At 65.8% G+C, this 20,165-nt stretch overlaps 2 protein-coding genes across 2 annotated transcripts; both read left to right on the forward strand.

Annotated features, from left to right (window-relative positions):
• Positions 1–14,066: 14,066 nt before the first annotated feature.
• LOC135892179 (protein NKG7-like) lies at positions 14,067–17,339 on the forward strand. The gene is made up of 5 exons (XM_065419891.1): positions 14,067–14,090; positions 15,169–15,387; positions 16,212–16,358; positions 16,630–16,764; positions 17,287–17,339. Exons 2-5 carry the CDS (start codon positions 15,213–15,215, stop codon positions 17,337–17,339), a joined length of 510 nt encoding a protein of 169 aa, XP_065275963.1. The 5' UTR covers positions 14,067–14,090; positions 15,169–15,212.
• A 977-nt stretch (positions 17,340–18,316) lies between these two features.
• Positions 18,317–19,712, forward strand: LOC135892228 (lens fiber membrane intrinsic protein-like). The gene is made up of 4 exons (XM_065419933.1): positions 18,317–18,494; positions 19,058–19,207; positions 19,428–19,547; positions 19,636–19,712. Exons 1-4 carry the CDS (start codon positions 18,317–18,319, stop codon positions 19,710–19,712), a joined length of 525 nt encoding a protein of 174 aa, XP_065276005.1.
• The last annotated feature ends 453 nt before the right edge of the window (positions 19,713–20,165 follow it).

Below are 20,165 nucleotides of genomic sequence, written 5' to 3' on the forward strand. Positions count from 1 at the left end.
CAACACAAAAATGAGAAAGTTAGTGAAACAGCAATTAAAAGGTACAGTGCCAAACGTGAAATCCCTGCAAGCTGCAGGGAAACTTTTTAAAGACACCATAATAGAGGCTCAACTTAAATGTATCCCCCAAATTAAAACCCATAGTTAGAGAACCATAAAAGTGCCACCGTGGCTACACAACAAAGTAAAAGAAGCAGTGAGAGGCAAAAGGCATCCTTCAAAAGTGGAAGTTAAATCCTACTGAGGAAATAGAAAGGAGAATAAACTCTGGCAAGTGAAATGTAAAAATATAATTAGGAAGGACAGAGAAGAATTTGAAGAACAGCTAGCGAAAGACTCAAAAAGTTATAGCAAAAATTACATCAGAAGCAGGAAGCTGCTAAACAACCAGTGGGGCCCCTGGACGATCGAGATGCTAAAGGAGCACTCAAGGACGATAAGGCCATTGCGGAGAAACTCAATGAATTCTTTGCATCGGTCTTTATGGCTGAGGATCTGAGGGAGATTCCTACACCTGAGCCATTCTTTTTAGGTGACAAATCTGAGGAACTGTCCCAGATTGAGGTGTCCTTAGAGGAGGTTTTGGAACAAATTGATCAGTTAAACAGTAATAAGTCACCAGGACCGGATGGCATTCACTCAAGTGTTCTCTAGGAACTCAAATGTGAAATTGCAGAACTACTAACTGTGGTATGTAACCTAGCATTTCAATCAGCTTCTGGACAGATGACTGGAGAATAGCGAATGTGACACCAATTTTTACAAATGCCTCCAGAGGTGACGCTGGCAGTTACAGGCCGGTAACCCTGACTTCAGTACCGGGCAAACAGGTTGAAACTTCCCTGAGATTTAATCTCAATCTGCTCTGCTGCAGTTTGAACCCGTTGCCCCTTGTCCTGCCCTTTGGGACGAGAGAGAACAACTTTTCTCCAGCTTCCGTATGGCAGCCTTTCAAACTGCGATCATGTCCCCCTCCCCCATCTCTTTTCCACACTAACCATGCCTAGTTCCCTCAGGCTGTGCCCCTAGGGCTTCCTTTCCATCCCTTCGATCATCTTTATCCCGCACCTCTGGATCCTTTCCAGGTTCTCTGCATCCTTTCGATACATTGGTGACCGAAACTGGACACAGTCCTCCAGCTGAGGCCCAGCCAGCGCCAAGTAGAGCGGTACTATCACCTCTCCTGACTTGCATGTTCTGCCCCTGTTCATGCAACCTGAAATTGCATTTTTTTTTTGCACCAGCATCGCATTGCTGACTCCTGTCGAGATTGTGAACCACCACAACTCCCAGCTCCTTCTCAGCAGTGCCAGGGCCGGCTCTAGGCACCAGCAAAGCAAGCAGTTGCTTGGGGCGGCACATTTGCAGGGGCGCAAGAATCCAGCATGGGAGCTGAGAACCAACAGGGGGCCCTGGGAGCTGTAGTTCCTTGGTTAGCTCCCTGCCTATAGAGCCAGCCCTGGAGCAGGGAAAGAACTACATTGCCCAGCATTCCCTCGGCCACTAGCAACAGGAAAGGGAGGGGGAAGGAGTATGGAACTGAAACCTGCAGCTTGCTGTGAATGGTAGGGACAGAGCAAGCTCTAGGTTTCTTGCCACCCCCCACCCCATCCCTGGGCTCCCCCCGCACCCCTGTGTTGCCCCAGCCCTGGACTCTCCCCCACTCATACCCCCTGCTGCCCCAGCTCTGGCCCCCACCCAGCCCTGGGCTCTCCCCCAACCCGCACCTCCTGCTGCCCCAGCCCTGGGCTTTCCCCCCCCCCCCGCCCCGCACCCTCTGCTGCCCCAGCTCTGAGGCAGCAAAAAACCTAGAGCCGGCCCTGAGCAGTGCTCCTGCCAAGCCAGTTCTTCCCCATCCTGTATTTGGTTTTTCTTCCCTAAGTGGAGCCCCTTCCATTTCTCCTTGATGAATTTCAGTGTGTCGTCTACAGCCCAGTTCTCCAATTTATCAAGATCCCTCTGAATTTTAGCTCCATCTTCCAAAGTGTTGGCAACTCACCCCAGCTTTGTGTCCTCTGCAGATCCGACCAGTAATAATAATAATTAATGGAGATATCCCATCTCCTAGAACTGGAAGGGACCTTGAAAGGTCATCAAGTCCAGCCCCCTGCCTTCACTAGCAGGACCAAGTACTGATTTTGCCCTAGATCCTCAAGTGGCCCCCTCAAGGATTGAGCTCACAACCCTGGGTTTAGGAGGCCAATGCTCAAACCACTGAGCTATCCCTCCCACCCAGTCTCCTCCCTAGTGCTCCATCCAGGTCATCGATAAAAATGTTAAACAACACGGGACCCAGCACAGATCCCTGTGGGACCCCACTTGGGATCTGCCATCAATCGGCCATTCCATTAACCGTCACTCATTGTTTGCGTTTGAACCAATTCTGTATCCACGCCATGGTAGTTCCGCCGAGCCCTCTCGCACGGTGATGCTGTGACAAGCGACAAACCTCTGGCAGGTCCTGCCCTTTCACGGCCATCCCCAGGCAGGGACACACCATGAATAGGGAGACTCCAGCCAGTTCCCCCCGGCTCCCCGGCCTTGCAGCCCAGACCTGTACGGTCCTGCCCTGGTCAGAAGCCTGGCCAATGTGGGCTCATTGGAGAGGACACGCCCCAGCCTTTGTAAACTGAGCTGAGATCTCCCCGTACCAAACACACCGGTTTAGGGGGAATACGAAGCAGGTTGGTTAACTGCAGACAGAGTTAAAGTGATTAGAAGCAGCGAGGGTAGAGCTCACAGTTGGTTACCTAAGAAATCAAAGGCAATTCGCCATCGGAGCTGCACGGACTGAGCAGGATCTGAATCACGCATCCTCAATACACAGGCTGGGACTCCTCTCCTAGACCGGGACCCCCCTCCCCAGTTCTGGGAGGCGGATGGGGCAGGAGAGGCATTGAAAAACGGACTGTCTCAGGGTGACGCTCGTACCTTCATCCCTGGATTAGAGACCAGGACGATAGGGGCTGGAATGATGCTAAGAGGGGGCAGGGACTTGGGTTACAACAGTGCCCCCTACTGAGCCATCCACCCCGCCCCCTGCAGCAGAGCGCCCCCTAGTGCTGCCCAGGGGCATTGGGACCGGCCGTGAATGCCAGGGGAGAGCCCCCACCCCGCCCCCTGCAGCACAGCGCCCCCTAGCGCAGCCCTGGGGGAACGGGACTGGCCCTGGCTGACAGGGGAGAGCTCCCACCCCGCCCCCTGCAGCACAGCACCCCCTAGCGCCGCCCTGGGGCATCGGGACCAGCCCTGACTGCCAGGGGAGAGCCCCCCACCCCGCCCCCTGCAGCAGAGCGCCCCCTAGTGCTGCCCAGGGGCATTGGGACCGGCCATGAATGCCAGGGGAGAGCCCCCACCCCGCCCCCTGCAGCACAGCGCCCCCTAGCGCCGCCCTGGGGCATCGGGACTGGCCCTGACTGCCAGAGGAGAGCTCCCACCCCGCCCCCTGCAGCACAGCGCCCCCTAGCGCCGCCCTGGGGCATCGGGACCGGCCCTGGCTGCCAGGGGAGAGCCCCCACCCCGCCCCCTGCAGCACAGCGCCCCCTAGCGCCGCCCTGGGGCATCGGGACCAGCCCTGACTGCCAGGGGAGAGCCCCCCACCCCGCCCCCTGCAGCACAGCGCCCCCTAGCGCCGCCCTGGGGCATCGGGACCGGCCCTGGCTGCCAGGGGAGAGCCCCCCACCCCGCCCCCTGCAGCACAGCGCCCCCTAGTGCCGGGGAAGGTTCCATGGCAGTTGGAGGCGGCTGCAGACAGGCCGGGGCGGACGGGGTCTCTGGGGCCATGGGATGGGGCTGCAATCGGCTCTCCGACCTGGTCCTGCAGCCCCGATGGAAACAAGGGTCCCGATGCCGGGAACAGCCAGTGAGTGAGTAAGGCTGGGGGGGGGGAGAGATCTGGGCCCCGAAAACACCCTGAGAGCAGCCGGGCCCAGAAAGAGAGAGAGGGAGGGAGGGAGGGTGTGTGTGGGGGGATAGATAGATAGATAGAGGGGGTATACGGGGATGGATGGACAGACATGAGTTGTATGGGAACGGCTAGACAGACGTGGAGTGTATGGGGATGGACAGAGGGAGGGAGGGGCTGTACAGGGATGGACAGACAGACAGAGGCTGTACGGGGCTGGACAGATGGACAGGGGGTGTATGGGATGGACGGACAGACAGAGGGTGTACGGGGATGGACAGGCAGACACGGGGTGTACGGGGATGGATGGACGGACAGGGACTTTACGGGGATGGACAGAAAGACAGGGGGTGTACAGGGATGGACGGACAGGGGCTGTACAGGGATGGAGGGACGGACAGATGTGGGGATGGATGAGGGGTTGGGGTGGTGCCAGAAGGTGTCTCCCCGCCCCCGCTCAGCCTCTCGTCTCCCCGCAGGGCTCCCCCGTCCCGCGGCCCGTGGACCCTGCGCTGCCTGGGCGCTGGCACCACCTGCTGCTGCCTGGGAATGCTCCTGGTCGCCGTCCTGAGCCCCCGCTGGCTCCTCATCGACTCCGAGGACGACGGGTACCACAGCGGGGTCTGGTGGCTCTGCTCCCGCCCCGTGTGCGCCGGCATCGTCACCGAGACGGGTAAGGGACGGGCCTGCCCCCCCCCTCTGCCCCCTCACTCCCGACCCACAGCCTCCTGCCCCCAGGGCCTGGGCTCCCCCCAGCTCTGCCGGTGCCCCTCACTCCCGACCCACAGCCCCCTGCCCCCAGGGCCTGGGCTCCCCCCAGCTCTGCCGGTGCCCCTCACTCCCGACCCACAGCCCCCTGCCCCCAGGGCCTGGGCTCCCCCCAGCTCTGCCGGTGCCCCTCACTCCCGACCCACAGCCCCCTGCCCCCAGGGCCTGGGCTCCCCCCAGCTCTGCCGGTGCCCCTCACTCCCGACCCACAGCCCCCTGCCCCCAGGGCCTGGGCTCCCCCCCCAGCCCTGCCGGTGCCCCTCACTCCCGACCCGCAGCCCCCTGCCCCCAGGGCCTGGGCTCCCCCTCTCCCCCCAGCTCTGCCGGTGCCCCTCACTCCCGACCCGCAGCCTCCTGCCCCCAGGGCCTGGGCTCCCCCTCTCCCCCCAGCTCTGCCGGTGCCCCTCACTCCCGACCCGCAGCCTCCTGCCCCCAGGGCCTGGGCTCCCCCTCTCCCCCCAGCTCTGCTGGTGCCCCTCACTCCCGACCCACAGCCTCCTGCCCCCAGGGCCTGGGCTCCCCCCAGCTCTGCCGGTGCCCCTCACTCCCAACCCGCAGCCTCCTGCCCCCAGGGCCTGGGCTCCCCCTCTCCCCCCAGCTCTGCTGGTGCCCCTCACTCCTGACCCACAGCCTCCTGCCCCCAGGGCCTGGGCTCCCCCCAGCTCTGCCGGTGCCCCTCACTCCCGACCCACAGCCCCCTGCCCCCAGGGCCTGGGCTCCCCCCAGCTCTGCTGGTGCCCCTCACTCCTGACACGCAGCCCCCTGCTCCCAGGGCCTGGGCTCCCCCCAGCTCTCCTGGTGCCCCTCACTCCCGACCTGCAGCCCCCCCGCACTTATCCCAGCGCTGGGCTCCCCCCACCCAGCTGTGCTGATGGTTCCGTTGAGCCCGTTGGATTCCTGGTTCCCCGCAGCCTACTTTAAGGCGATCCGGGCCCTGCTGCTGTTTGCGCTGCTGGCTTCGTCCGTGGCCGTGGCGTCTCTACTCGTCTCCATCAGACCCTTCGCCCGATGGCGGGGCTCTCGCTTCCTGGTCTCGGCCACGGCCAATTTCATTGCAGGTAAAACAATCACCTCCCTTCCCTCCCCCGTCCCCCTGGGGACACACGCACCCCAGGCAGCCACCAGCCCCGGCTACCTGGCACCAAGATGCAGCCACCTCTGGGGCGGGGCAGCTGAGGAACAGCCACATATAACGGTGCACAGGGATGGCTCGCCCGGTGCTGAGATGCAGCCACCTCTGGGGCAGGGCAGCCGAGGAACAGCCGCACATAACGGTGCACAGGGACGGCTCGCCCGGTGCTGAGATGCAGCGACCTCTGGGGCAGGGCAGCCGAGGAACAGCCGCACATAACGGTGCACAGGGACGGCTCGCCCGGTGCTGAGATGCAGCCACCTCTGGGGCAGGGCAGCCGAGGAACAGCCGCATAGGCTGTGCATTGCCCCTTGGTGGCTGGTTACGGGTGGACCAAGGAGACGATGCAAACGCCCCCTAGTGGCCCCAGCCATGGGAGCAGTTTACCTGTAGATCCCATCACAGGTGCCCGGGGGCAGGGGGTGGGGGGCTGGCTGCATTCTGGGGGTGTCTGGTCTCCCCAGGGCTGCTGGTGCTGATCAGCGTCGTGATCTTCACGGCCCATGTGATGCTGCACTCCGTCAACCCGCAGGCCAGGGCCTTCTTCGAATGGGCCTTTTTCCTCGGCTGGACCCTCTGCCCCCTCTTCGTCCTCAGCGGTGAGACCCACCCCCGCTCCTCCTCTGCCCCCCAGGGCTCTGCCCCCTGGCAAGGCCAGCCTGTAGTAAGAGCCGCCCAGGGAGCCCCGGACCCCCAAGAGCTGCCCCAGCCCGTGTCCCTGCTCCCCAGGGTGCACCGCTGCCCGTGGGACCCAGACGCGGGGGCTCCACTCCGGGCTCCTGCCCCGTCCCCGGGGCCTGCAGACGCGCTCTGCGGGGATCCCCGAGTCCCTCCGCTGCCGGGCTGCGCCCGCCGGGTTCCTCCTGCTCCCACTGCCGCCTGGCCTTTGTGCCCGAGGCCCACGCGCAGCGCCGCTCCTGCCGCCCCTGGCCTGAGGCCGGCAGTTTGGGGGGCAACGCCCACTCTGCGTGGGCATGGCCCCCCCAGCCTCCCCGGCCCCCAGGTGTGGGGGGGCAATTGTTCTCTGTGCCCAGGGCCCTTATAAATCTTTATGCACCTCTGCCCCCCCCATCCCTGCGCCCCGGGGGACAGACCGGAGGGGGTGAGCCCTGCCTCCCAGCCGGGGACTCTGCCCTCTGACCCTTTCTCCTCTGCCCCCCAGGGATCCTGTCTCTGTTTGTCCACAGCAGTCTCCCGGTGCTGAGCTCCCGCGTGGGACCCCGGGACCTGCCCAGCCAGGACCTCGAGGAGATGCCGGGCCCGGGTGGGCTGGAGGGGGCCCCGGGAGCAGAGCCCTTCCCGGCCTCGCTGGGGCACGTGACGCCGGCCCAGGGGGAGCTGGAGGGGGGGGTTGAGGGGGGGCCGGGGGCAGAGCCCCTCCCGCTGGGACAGGCAACGCCGGCCCAGGGGGAGCTGGAGGGGGGATTGGAGGGGGGGCCGGGGGCAGAGCCCCTCCCGCTGGGGCAGGTGACGCCGGCCCAGGGGGGGCTGGAGGGGGGGCAGGGGGCAGAGCCCCTCCCGCTGGGGCAGGTGATGCCGGCCCAGGGGGGGCTGGAGGGGGGGCAGGGAGCAGAGCCCCTCCCACTGGGGCAGGTGACGCCGGCCCAGGGGGGGCTGGAGGGGAGGTTGGAGGGGGGGCCGGAGGCAGAACCCCTCCCGCTGGGACAGGTGACGCCGGCCCAGGGGGGGCTGAAGGGGGGGCCGGGGGCAGAACCCCTCCCACTGGGACAGGTGACGCCAGCCCAGGGGGGGCTGGAGGGGGAGTTGGAGGGGGGGCCGGGGGCAGAACCCCTCCCGCTGGGACAGGTGACGCCAGCCCAGGGGGGGCTGGAGGGGGAGTTGGAGGGGGGGCCGGGGGCAGAACCCCTCCCGCTGGGACAGGTGACGCCGGCCCAGGAGGGGTTGGAGGGGGAGTTGGAGGGGGGGCCGGAGGCAGAACCCCTCCCGCTGGGACAGGTGACGCCAGCCCAGGGGGGGCAGGAGGGGGGGCCGGGGGCAGAGCCCCTCCCGCTCGGGCAGGAGGGGGTGGCACAGGAGCCCGAGGGTGAGTTCAAAGGGGGTGTTTTGCCATAGGTGCCCTTTGCTGCCATTGAGCCCCAGGGTGCGAAGCGGGCACTGGGCCGGGTGCGATTGTGGGTATGCGCTGGGGCGATTGTGTGATTGCATTGGGGGGGGGAGGGGAGAGATTGTGCAGTTGTGTTGCCGGGTGTGATTGTGTCTGTGTGTCTGGGCTTTGCTGCCTGGCGTTGCCCAAAGCCGGCGAATCTCCCTCCGCATTTCCCTGGACACACGTGTCCGCGTCGTCTGACCAGAGAAGCTGTTTCTCCTTATTCATAATTATTCCGATTAATTAGTTCTCAATCACTCAAATGAAGGCTCCATTTGTGACACAACCGGTCTGTCGGCTCCTGAGTTTTGTGTGTGTGTGTGAGGGGCGCGGGGGGACTGACACCAAATTGGGTGTCCCGGGCGGGACCCGCTCCCCAGAGGTATTTGGGTGCCCAACTCCCCTGGGCACCCTTGCTGAAAACATCACCCCAATGCGCCGTGGCGGCCGACCGGGCTGCAGGAGTATTGGGAGCCGCTAGGCCAGGGAGCGAGAAGGAGGCAGAAAAGGCCCGAGCGCGGCTCTCTAAAGCCAAGGTCCGCCGCCCTTGGGACACGGTGCCGATCGGGCCGGCCCAGCTCCAGAGAGACACCTTAGAAATGGAAAAGGGGCAGAAAGGGGCAAAGGCCGAGCCTCGGTGCAAGGCAGCTTCCGTACAGGAAGAGCCGGAAAAGCCGGCGCGGGTCAGCGTAGGAATGAGACGGCGGTGGGGAAAGGTGACCACGCGGGGGCTGGAGAGTGACCAGAGAAATGCGTCTGACCCCTCCCACGGGACAAACCCCACCGGTCGCCCGATGACATGAGCGGGCATCCGGTGGCGTACAACGAGACGGAAGCACCGTTAACCTGGGGAACGCCTCGCTGGGGGACGCCGCGAGGGCCAATGGGGTTCCCAAAGAAATGAGATGAGTTCAGGGAGGAGCGGCCCATCGATGGCTGTTAGCCAGGGCGGGCAGAGACACACCCCCAAGCTCCGGCGCCCCTCAACCTCTGACCGCGGGGAGGGGACACAGACCCACGGACGCTCACCACAGTGTTCCCCCGGAGCGGTGTTGAGATCCCGGGGGGCTGCTGTTCCCAGGGGAGGAGTGGACAAGGGGGTGTTCCACCCCAGAAGGGGGGGCTGGAATTGGGTCATTTCCCCTCCCCATCTCCAGGGCCCTCCTAGGAAACCCAAGTCGCAGGGATCGCTCCCCAATCTCCTTTGCTCGCCCACATCCTGCCCAGAGCGTGTGGGAGCTGGTCCCCGGGGCAGGGCCAGAGCTAGCGGGTCGCACGAAGCCCCCCCCCATCGTCCGCATAGTGCCCCGTCCCCAAAGAGATGATCCCCGACGCCCGGCTGCCAGGGGGCCAGCAAAGTGCCTCGGGCTGGTGTCAGGCCAGCACCCATGAGTCCATGGAAGGAAAAGACCTAAAGGGGTTGGGAACCCGCCGCCAGGGGCTGGAGGAGATTGAGGACGCCGAGGGTGGGGTGCTGGCAGAACCCCCGCCCGGCCACTAGGGGGCGTGACCGCGGATGGGTCCCAGCAGAACCCCCGCCCGGCCACTAGGGGGCCTGACCGGTGAACAGGACCAGCTGATCCGCTGCTTGGCCACTAGGGGGCGTGACCGGGGACCTGGTCCCAGCAGAACCCCCGCCCAGCCACTAGGGGGCGTGACCAGGACGGGCCCCCTGGCACACTCCGGTGTGACTCCGCTTGACCCCGTCTGGGGAAGGATCTTGTCCTGAAGCCGGGCTCTTTATTCCCAAAGTAGGGAATTCGGGGGACAGTGGGTGACAGTTTCTGAGCTCCTGGGGGACGGCTGGACTCAGATCCACTCACCCCTTCGGAGCGATCGTCCGCCTGCCACGCAGAGCAGTGTGCCTCAGAGGAAGAAAATGCTGAGATGCAGCCACCTCTGGGGTGGGGCAGCTGGGGAACAGCTGCACATAACTCACAGGGAAGGCTCGCCCGGCACTGAGATGCAGCCACCTCTTGGCAGGGCAGCTGGAAAACAGCCACACATAACGCTGTATGGGAATGGCTCACCCGGTGCTGAGATGCAGCTATGTCTGGGGCGGGGCAACTGGGAAACAGCTGCACATAACACCGCACGGGGACAGCTCACCAGGGGCTGAGATGCACCCACCTCTGGGGCGGGGCAGCTGGGACCTGCCCCCAGTGATGCCGCCCGTGCCCTGCCGTGCGGTGCCCCCTGGAGGGGGGAAGGTTCCATGGCAGTTGGAGGGAGCTGCGGGGGGGAGGGAGGGGCTTTGCGCACCGGGGACTCCTGCGAAGGGACTTTGGGGAGATCGGGGTGAAGCCCCCAGGTTCTGCTGCCGCCCCAGGAGGCCCCGGGGTCCCCGCAGCGTGTGGGGTGGGGGCGATGCCCAGGCTCCCCCGTGGCGCCCCCCGGTGGCTGAACGGGACGTCGCCCTACAGAGCAGTCAGCAGCTGCTCCGCCTGCCTCAGCTTCCTGCTGCTCTCGGCCGCCCTGCTGGGCCCCGGCTGGCGGGACGGGGGCCACCCCCAGGACGCCGGGGTCCTCGCCGGGCTGTGCACCAAGCTAGCCTGTGGGAGCACCAGACAGGCCAGCGGTAAGGGGGGACGGTGCGCCCCACTCCCAACCCGCAGCCCCCTGCTAGCCCAGCCCTGGGCTCCCCCCTCCCCCAGCTCTGCCGGTGCCCCTCACTCCCGACCTGCAGCCCCCTGCTGGCCCAGCCCTGCCCCCCTCTCACGCAAAAGGACTGGGCAGGGTGGTGGGTCTTTAACCCCACGTTGCCCTTGGTGTCCCCGTAGATCTCCTGAGGGCCGCTCGCATCTGCCTGACCCTCGCCACTCTCACTGGCTTCGTGGCCGCCGTGGCCGTGCTCAGCCGCTGCTCCCGGCTCGCCCGCGTCGGGAAGGTGCCCAGCCTGCTGATCTCCGCAGCAGCCAGCTTCACCGCAGGTAGCGCTGCGTTCCTCCCCGCCCGGCGCTGGCACACGGACGGATCTGGGGTGGGACGGGGCTGTTTATACAGGGACCCCTCACCCGGCGCTGAGATGCGGCTGCCTCTGGGGTGGGGCGCGGGGCCTGGTTATACAGGGACCCCTCGTCCGGTGCTGAGATGCAACCGCCTCTGGGGTGGAGTGCGGGGGCTGGTTATACAGGGACCCCTCGCCCGGCGCTGAGATGCGGCCACCTCTGGGGAGGGACACGGGGCTGGTTATACAGGGACCCCTCACCGGTGCTGAGATGCGGCTGTCTCTGGGGTGGGGCATGGGGCTGGCGGAAGAGCAGGTCCCTGGGGCGGCCATAGGAAGTGGTAATTCTGCCCCACTTGCCTCTAGGGCTGTCCGGTTTAACTGCCATGGTGCTGTATACGCTGGCTGAGGCCCGCCATGCGGCCACGCTGAATATCACCTGGCCCTTCTGCCTGGCCTGGCTGGCGTTCACACTGTCCATAGTGAACGGTGAGTGAGCCTGGGGGGCGCGTGCGGGGGGGGGGGGGGAAGGCAAGGCCATGGGGGCAGGGCTCCCTTATCTATCATCTCTCGGGCTCAGCAGCTTCCTAGTGCTGGGGTATCTCCCCCAGCAGCCTCCGGGCTGGCGGATCCCAAAGCACCTTGTGAGCTGGTTATCCGGCGCTGAGATGCAGCCACCTCTGGGGTGGGGCGCAGGGGCTGGCTATCCAGGGACCCCTCGCCCGGCGCTGAGCTGGGTTCTCTTCTCTCCTCTCTTCAGGTGTTTTCAGCTTGCTCACGCATGTCCTGTACCCTGAGCCGGGGCCCCAGCGCTGGCCATGCCTGAGGCCCGACGCGCACCTGCATACCAGGAAGCAGGAGCAGCTGGCTGGGGAGTGACAGGGCTGGAGATGGACCCTGGGCAGGGGAGCGTGTGTGTGTGTGTGTGTGTGTGTGTGTGTGTGTGTCCCCTCCACCCCACCCCCAGGGCCGGATTAAGGCAGGGGCTTTAGGGGCTGCAGCCCAGGGCCCCGGCTCAAGGGGGACCCCGCAAAAATCAATCACCAGCAGCGATCTGCAACCCCGGGCCATCTCTCTGCCTGGCCGGGCCCCACGCCGCTCCCGGAAGCAGCCGGCTGCTGGCACGTCTCTCCTGGCGGATGGTGGGGGAGACGGTTCCGCGCGCTGCCCCCACCCCTGGCACCAGGCACGGGCAGCGCACGGAGACTCGCTGTCCCCCTCCCGCAGAGACGTGCCAGCCGCCGGCCGCTTCCGGGAGCGGCGTGGGGCCCGGGCAGGCAGGGAGCCGGGCTGAACCTTGCCGCGCCACCGGCCAGGAGCCGCCTGTGATAAGCGCCACCGGCCGGAGCCTGAACCCCGCACCCCCTCCCGCACCCCGACCCCTGCCCTGCGTCAGAATTCCCCTCCTGCACCAAAGCCCCTCCCAGAGCCTGCACCCCTCAGCCCTCACCTGCACCCCAATCCCCTGCGCCAGCCTGGAGCCCCCTCCTGCACCCAAACTCCCTCCCAGACCTGCACCCCCTCACCTGCACCCCAACCCCCTGCCTCAGCCCAGAGCCCCCTCCTGCAGCAAACCCCCTCCCAGAGCCTGCACCCCAATCCCCTGCACCAGCCTGGAGCCCCCTCCTGCACCCAAACTCCCTCCCAGAGCCTGCACCCCGCACCCCATCCTGTACCCCGATCCCTGCCCCAGGTCAGAATCCCCCTCCTACACCCAAACTCCCTCCCAGGAAAGACTTGTATGCAGGGGCCCCACAAAATCTCATAGCCCCGGGCCCACGGGACAGTTAATCGGACCCTGCCCATCCCGCCAGGCCAAGCCAGCGACCGGACCCAGCGACCACCCAAGGCTCCGCGCTGGGCCCAGCCCGGCCTCTCGGCCCTGGGGAGGGAGGTTTTGGCTCCACTTCCCGGCGGTGACTCGTCTACTTCGCTTAGGCGATTTTCTCGCCATCGCCACCTTGGAAACGTGTATTAGCTGCAGAACAGCAGCGTCCTGGCTCCGGCCGGGAGGGGGGTACGGCCCCCTGGTGCCACCCAAACACAGCCCAAAGAGACCCCACTCCCTGCCCACAGAGAGAACCCAGGAGTCCTGGCTCCCACCCCCCTGCTCTAACCACTGGACCCCACTCCCCTCCCAGAGCCAGGAGAGAACCCAGGAGTCCTTGCTCCCACCCCCTCTGCTCTAACCACTGGACCCCACTCCCCTCCCAGAGCCAGGAGAGAACCCAGGAGTCCTGGCTCCCAGTCCTGAAGCAGCAGCATCCCATTGAAGTCAAAGTGGGGCAAGTGGGGGTGGGGATTTCTTGTCCCCTTGTCGCTGGCGAGTTGCTGAGCTGTGTCTGCGATGCCCCCTCAAGAACCACAGAGACAGGAAGCCGGGGAGGGGGGGGGGGGGAAGGGGGGAGGTGGCCGGGTGCAGAGAGAGAGACAGCTCAGAGCCAGCGAGAGAGAGAAAGGGCTGGGTGTGGGGATGGGGAGATAAACGGCGTGTCTGGGGAAGGATAGATATGGGGTACACAGGGATGGAGGGATGGATGGGATACACAGGGATCGGGGTACACAGGGATGGGGGGATGGATGGGGGTACACAGGGATTGGGGTACACAGGGATGGTTGGAGGGTTAGATGGGTGCACAGGGATTGGGGTACACAGGGATGGTTGGAGGGATGGATGGGGGTACACAGGGATTGGGGTACACAGGGATGGTTGGGGGTACACAGAGATCGGGGTACACAGGGATGGTTGGAGGGATGGATGGGGTATAGAGGGATCGGGGTACACAGGGATGGATGGATAGGGGTACACAGGGATGGTTGGAGGGATGGATGGGGTACAGAGGGATCGGGGTACACAGAGATGGAGGGATGGATGGAGGGATGGATTGGGGTACACAGGGATGGTTGGAGGGATGGATGGGGGTACAGAGGGATCGGGGTACACAGGGATGGTTGGGGGTACACCGAGATCGGGGTACACAGGGATGGTTGGAGGGATGGATGGGGGTACAGAGGGATCGGGGTACACAGGGCTGGAGGGATGGGGGTACACAGGGATCGGGGTACACAGGGCTGGACACATACTGTCTCCTCGGACGCTCACTCTCCCCACCCAGCCCCACAAGCTCCTTCCTGCTAAATATCAGCCCCGCCCCCCGTGACCCCACCCGCTGGGGAGGGACAGCCCGGGCTGGGTGCAGCCGGACAGACTGTGCAGGGGGCACCCAGGAAGGTAAGGACACGCTGTGCTCTGCTCCCCAACCCCGCCATGCGCCCCGCTCTGGGCCCCTCTACCCTACAGCCCCCCACCACCATTAGACCCCACTCCTCTTCCCGAGCCAGGGAGAGAACCCAGGAGTCCTGGCTCCCAGCGTCCCCTCCTCTAACCACTAGACCCAACTCCCCTCCCAGAGCTGGGGGGACAACCCAGGGGTCCTGAGCCCTGTGGGTGGTGTCGTGGGTCCCCAGTAGCGGAGAGGGGCTGGGAGGAGAGTCCATGGGGTGACCGTCCAGGGGCAATGGAAAGAAATGAAACCAAAGTGAGGAAGGGGGATGAGGGGCCAGATACTGGGCAGGGGGGGTCCATGGGGTTGAGCCGGGGTGGCAGGGAGGGGGCAGGATACCGGGCTAGGGGGGTCCATGGGGCTGAGCCAGGGCGGCAGGGAGGGGGCAGGATACCGGGCTAGGGGGGTCCATGGGGCTGAGCTGGGGCGGCAGGGAGGGGGCAGGATACCGGGCTGGGGGGGTCCATGGGGCTGAGCCAGGGCGGCAGGGAGGGGGCAGGATACCGGGCTAGGGGGGTCCATGGGGCTGATCCCCAGGGCGGGGGCCGCGAGCTGGCTGAGGGGGGCTGGGTTTGCGCAGGTCCCAGGCTGACGGGAAGGTGTAAGAACAGCTCAGGGAAGTGGCTGGGGTGTGAAAAGCAGACGCAGAGAACAGCAGCTCCGCTAACCACTGGAGAACGCTCCTCCCCGCCCCCACCGGGGCTAGAGCGAGACCCAGGCGTCCTGGCTCCCAGCCCCCACCCCCACCCCCACCCTCTAGCTACTAGGCCTCACTCCCCTCCCAGAGCCAGGGAGAAAACCCAGGCGTCCTGGCTCCCAGCCCCGCCCTCCTGCTCTAACCACTAGCCCCCACTCCCCTTTCCCGGGGCAGGGGGAGAACATGAGTCACTGCAGCAGTTTGACTCAGCGGGGCCCAGCTGGGGCGACTGGGACGCTGGGTGGGCGGGGGAGGGGCGATACCAGCAATGAGGGGGGGGTGTCCCCCGATTCCAGGGCTCCTGGGCCCAGCTCGGGTTTCTCTTGCAGGTCCGGTAGCCAAGACTCTGCCCGGCGGCCCGGCTCGGCGGGAGATGTGGGCCTGTAGCGTGGGGAGCTGCCTGCTGGCCGTGCTCAGCCTGGTGCTGCTCTCCATGGCTCTCGTCACCGACTACTGGCTCTTGGCCATTGGCGCCAAGGACACGGCCCACAGCGGGCTGTGGCAGGAGTGCCTGCCCGTTGGGTGCCAGAGCCCAGCCCACGTCACCGGTGAGCAGACGGCTCGGATGTGGCCCCTCTGGGGTGGGGCGGGGGCTGGTACTTATCCAGGGGCCTCTCACCCAGCGCTGGGATGCGGCCACCTCTGGGGTGCGGCGTGGGGGGTGTTTATACGGGGATCCCACGCCCGGCGCTGAGACATGGCCATCACTGGGGTCAGGAGGGGGGCTGGTTATACAGGGACCCCTCGCCTGGTGCTGGGATGCGGCCACCTCTGGGGTGCGGCACAGAGGGTGTTTATATGGGGATCCCACGCCCGGCGCTGAGACATGGCCATCACTGGGGGTCGGGAGGGGGGCTGGTTATACAGGGACCCCTCGCCTGGTGCTGGGATGCAGCCACCTCTGGGGTGGGACGGGGGGGCTGGTTATAATAATAATTAATAATGGAGATATCCCATCTCCTAGAACTGGAAGGGACCTTGAAAGGTCATCGAGTCCAGCCCCCTGCCTTCACTAGCAGGACCAAGTACTGATTTTGCCCCAGATCCCCAAGTGGCCCCCTCAAGGATTGAACTCACAACCCTGGGTTTAGCAGGCCAATGCTCAAAGCACTGAGCTATCCCCCCCCCCTATACAGGGGCCCCTTGCCCTGCCCTGAGATGCAGCCACCTCTGGGGTGGGACATGGGGGGTATTTATACAGGGCCCCCTTGCCCGATCCTGGGGTGTACATGGACAGCTCTGCCGATGCCCCTCACTCCCGACCCGCAGCCCCCTGCTCCCCCAGCCCTGGCCTCCCCAGTGCAGGCGGGGGCTTGGGACTGCGGGGCAGGGGGGTTCCTCATTAACCCTTCGTGTCCCTGTCCCCCCACAGGGTATATACAAGCCACACGGGCCTTCCTGATCCTGGCCGCGCTGGCCACCGCCGCGTCCGTCCTGTCCCTCCTGCTCTCCGTGACGTCTTGCATCCGCATCCCTGTGAGCACCGACCTCCTGGCCTCCATCGCAGCCTTCACCGCCGGTAGGGACCGGACTCAGGGCCTGTCCCGTCAGTGGGTGGGGGGCGCTGGTCCGGCCCCAGGGCGGGGGGGCAGGGAATGGGGTACGGGGCCTGTCCCCTCTAGGGGGCGCCGGCTCCCATCCAGCCCCAGGGTGGCGGACTGACTGGCCGAGGGGGTCCGATCTGGCCCCATGGGGGGAGGGGGCTGTCCGAGGGGGTCCGATCTGGCCCCACGGGGAGGCGGGGGAGAACGGCCGTCTCAGGGGCTCTAACTCCCCCCCCCCCTCCACAGGCAGCTGCACCCTCATTGCCATGGGCGTATACACCGGCGAATCGTGGCACAAGAACCAGGACGGGCAGATCCAACTGACCTTCGAATGGTCCTTCTATCTGGGCTGGGCCGCCCTGCCGCTGCTGGCCCTGAGCGGTGAGAGCCGGGCCGCGGTGCCGGGGGGGGGTGGGGGTGGGCAGGAGCCAGTGGATGGGTGCTGGGGGGCAGGGGAGGGGGCGCTGGGGGGAGCGGGGCAGGGAGCCACGGGGGGCAGGGTCCTGTGGGGAGAGGCCAGGGGATGGGGTGCTGTGGGAGCCATGGGGGGCAGGAGCCACTGGATGGGTGCTGGGGGGCAGGGGAGGGGGCGCCGTGGGGAGCAGGGTGCTAGGGGGCGTGGTGGGAGGGGGCACCGTGGGAATCTGGGTCAGGGTGCCACGGGGGGCAGGGTGCTGGGGGGAATGGGGTAGGGAGCCATGGGGCAGCAGGCGGCAGGGGGCGGCTGGGGTTGTGGGGGTGCCGTGTTGGGGGGAGGAGGCTGGGGGGCTGCAGGGAGGGGATGCTGCGCAGGGCGAGGGGGCTGTGGGGAGATGGGGGCACTGTGGGGGGCAGGGCGCTGTGGGGCAGGGGGTGCTGGAGGGGGCTGTGGGGCTGTCTCCAATCTCTCCCATCTCCCCCCAGGTACCTTCGCCCTTGTGGCCCACCAGCGCCATGCGGGATACGAGAGGCAGTGACCGGAGCCCCGGAGAGATGGGGGACTGGATGGACCCCCCTGCTGGAGCGGAGCCGGCGCCCCCTAGAGGGGAAAGGCCTCATGCCCCATTCCCTGCCACAGCCGATCCCCGCCCTCTGCCGTGGGGCTGGAGGGCAGCCAGCGCCCCCAGATGCTCTAGTCGGTGGTTTTAGGGTCTGTTCATCTTTGGGCCTTTTCTTGCTTTGAAATAAATTGTCCCTTTGCATCCGAACCCCGTCTCCCCCCAGTTACTGGACCCACAGCGGGGACTGGGCTGGGTGGGCCCGGGACCGATCGGGGGGGCCGCCTGGACCATGGGGGTTCCAGAATCTTGGGGTTACCATGGGAGTCAAGATGTGATTAGAGCCGGGGGAGGGGGGCCTGGCTCTTTGGCTCTAACCACTAGGCCTGACCCCGAGGGATACCTGGCCAATGCCCAGTGGCAGGGAGTCCCGGGGGGTAACCCCACCAATGCCCAGTGGTGGGCAGTACTGGGGGTTAACCCCACCATTGTCCAGCGGCAGGGAGTCCCGGGGGTTAACCCCGCCAATGCCCAGTGGTGGGCAGTACTGGGGGTTAACCCCGCCAATGCCCAGCGGCAGGGAGTCCCAGGGGGTTACCCCGCCAATGCCCAGTGGTGGGCAGTACTGGGGGTTAACCCCACCAATGCTCAGCGGCAGGGAGTCCCGGGGTTTAACCCCACCAATGCCCAGTGGTGGGCAGTACTGGGGGTTAACCCCACCAATGCCCAGCGGTAGGGAGTCCCGGGGTTTAACCCCACCAATGCCCAGTGGTGGGCAGTACTGGGGGTTAACCCCACCAATGCCCAGCGGCAGGGAGTCCCGGGGGTTAACCCCGCCAATGCCCAGCGGCAGGGAGTCCCAGGGGTTAATCCCGCCAATGCCCAGCGGCAGGGAGTCCCAGGGGTTAACCCCACAGTTTTTTCAGCGTTGCTGTGCCTGGTTTCCCCTGTCTATGATGGGCTCCAAGCTGGGGGCGGCCGGGCTCTGTCTCTCCTGCGTGTCGACCGTGCTGCTGACGGTATCTGCTGCCACTGAGTCCTGGCTCCAGCTCTGGGTCCTGGGCATCGTCTTTCACCGGGGGCTGTGGAGGGAGTGTCAGCTGGGGGCCTGCGCCCCCCTCCAGGGCCAGCCAGGTAGGGACATCGGGTTAACCCTGCTCTGATCTAGTGGCGGGGAGTCCCACTGGTTAAACCTGCTCTGATCTAGTGGCAGGGGGTCCCACTGGTTAACCCAGCTCTTATCCAGTGCCGGGGAGTCCCACAGGTTAACCCAGCTCCTATGTAGTGGCAGGCAGTGACCCGGCTTAACCCTGCCAATTTAAGGCCCAGTGGTGGGGAGTCCCTCATGCTCCATCATCAGGGAGTAGCTGGATAGGGAAACTGACTGAAAGAAAGCGTGGGGGGGCTCAGCTCTACCCACCCAGGAGGAAGGCCTGGTTTCGGGGGGGTGTGCAGCTCCCCCTTTTCCTCCCCACTTCGCTGCTGTCAATGCACCGCGCATGGAGCATTGGCGCCATCCACCGGCCACATGGGGACACGGCAGGTCATGGAGACGTCCTGGGGGCTGGGGTGAACCCAGACCAGGTACTGGGGATCTCAGGGCAGGAGTTGGGGGGGGGGGCGCCAGGGTGTGCAGAGGGGTGGGGGTGGCAGGGCGAGCTCTCACTGACACCCCCATTTCTGCTCCTCCCCCCCAGCGTATGTGGGAGGATCGAAGGGCTGCCTGGTTCTGGCCCTCCTGGCCGGGTACCTCTCCGTGCTGTGTGGGGCCCTGGCACTCGCCCCCCGCCCGGCCCCCAGGGGGCTTGACTGGGCCCGGGGGGCTGCTGCCCTCTGCTTCCTCACAGGTAAGGGGAACCCCCCAAACCCCTCTCCTACCCTTTGACCTCCATAATGCCTCCCCCCCTTCCCAGCCCTCCTGACCCCCAACCCAACATCTGACCCGCAACTCCTTCCACACTCCTGATCCCCACCCTCCCTCCGTCTGCCCCCCAAATTCCTCCAGTACCCCCCACCTTGACTTCCCACCCCCCGGTTCTCCCCAGCCCCACATCTTGTGTCTCGCAGGCACCTTGGCCATGGTGGCTCTAGGCTGTTTCATGGGCGGATCGGCCGGGGAAGCCGGCGGCAGCTGGGCCTGGTCGCTGGCGGTGGGCTGGGCGGCGGTGCCCATGGCCGGGTTGGCAGGTGAGCACCCGGAGGGCACGGGGGGGGGGGACACACGGAGGAGAAGCGTCTTACAGCCACACTGACCCCCCCGCCCGATCTGTTCCAGGCACCTGTCACTGCCAGGCTTGGCGGAGGGAGCGACACCTGCACAGAGCCCCAAGAGGATCGCCCAGCTCAGGGTGATGCCCGCCCAGGGCGCTTGGACGCCTGGGTCCCCCAGTCTCGCCCCCCCCAAGCTATTAAACCCTGTCTGCAAGCCAGAGATGCCCTGCAGGACTCTGGACCGACTGGGGTTGGGATGCAGCCACCTCTGGGGCGGGGCAGCTGGGGAACAGCCGCATATAACAGCGCACGGGGATCGATTGCCCAGGGCTCGGCCCCGCCTCTGGGGGGGGAACAGCTGGGTTTAACTAACAGCCCGGACGCCTGGGTTCCCTCCCGAGGGGGCGGGGCTCTAGGGCCCGGGCCGGGTCCAGCCCCGTCAATCTTCACCAGGGGGCGGCAGAGACCCGCCCCTCGTGACCTGCAGCTGGAGCCTGGGTCACGTGGCCCTGCCCGCCTCATCTCGTGCCCATGGAGCTGCAGGGGCCCATGCTGCACGCCGATTGGCCGGCGTGTTGAGTCCCGCCCACCGGG

Source organism: Emys orbicularis, chromosome 20 (assembly GCF_028017835.1).
Source record: "Emys orbicularis isolate rEmyOrb1 chromosome 20, rEmyOrb1.hap1, whole genome shotgun sequence".
NCBI lineage: Eukaryota > Metazoa > Chordata > Testudines > Emydidae > Emys > Emys orbicularis.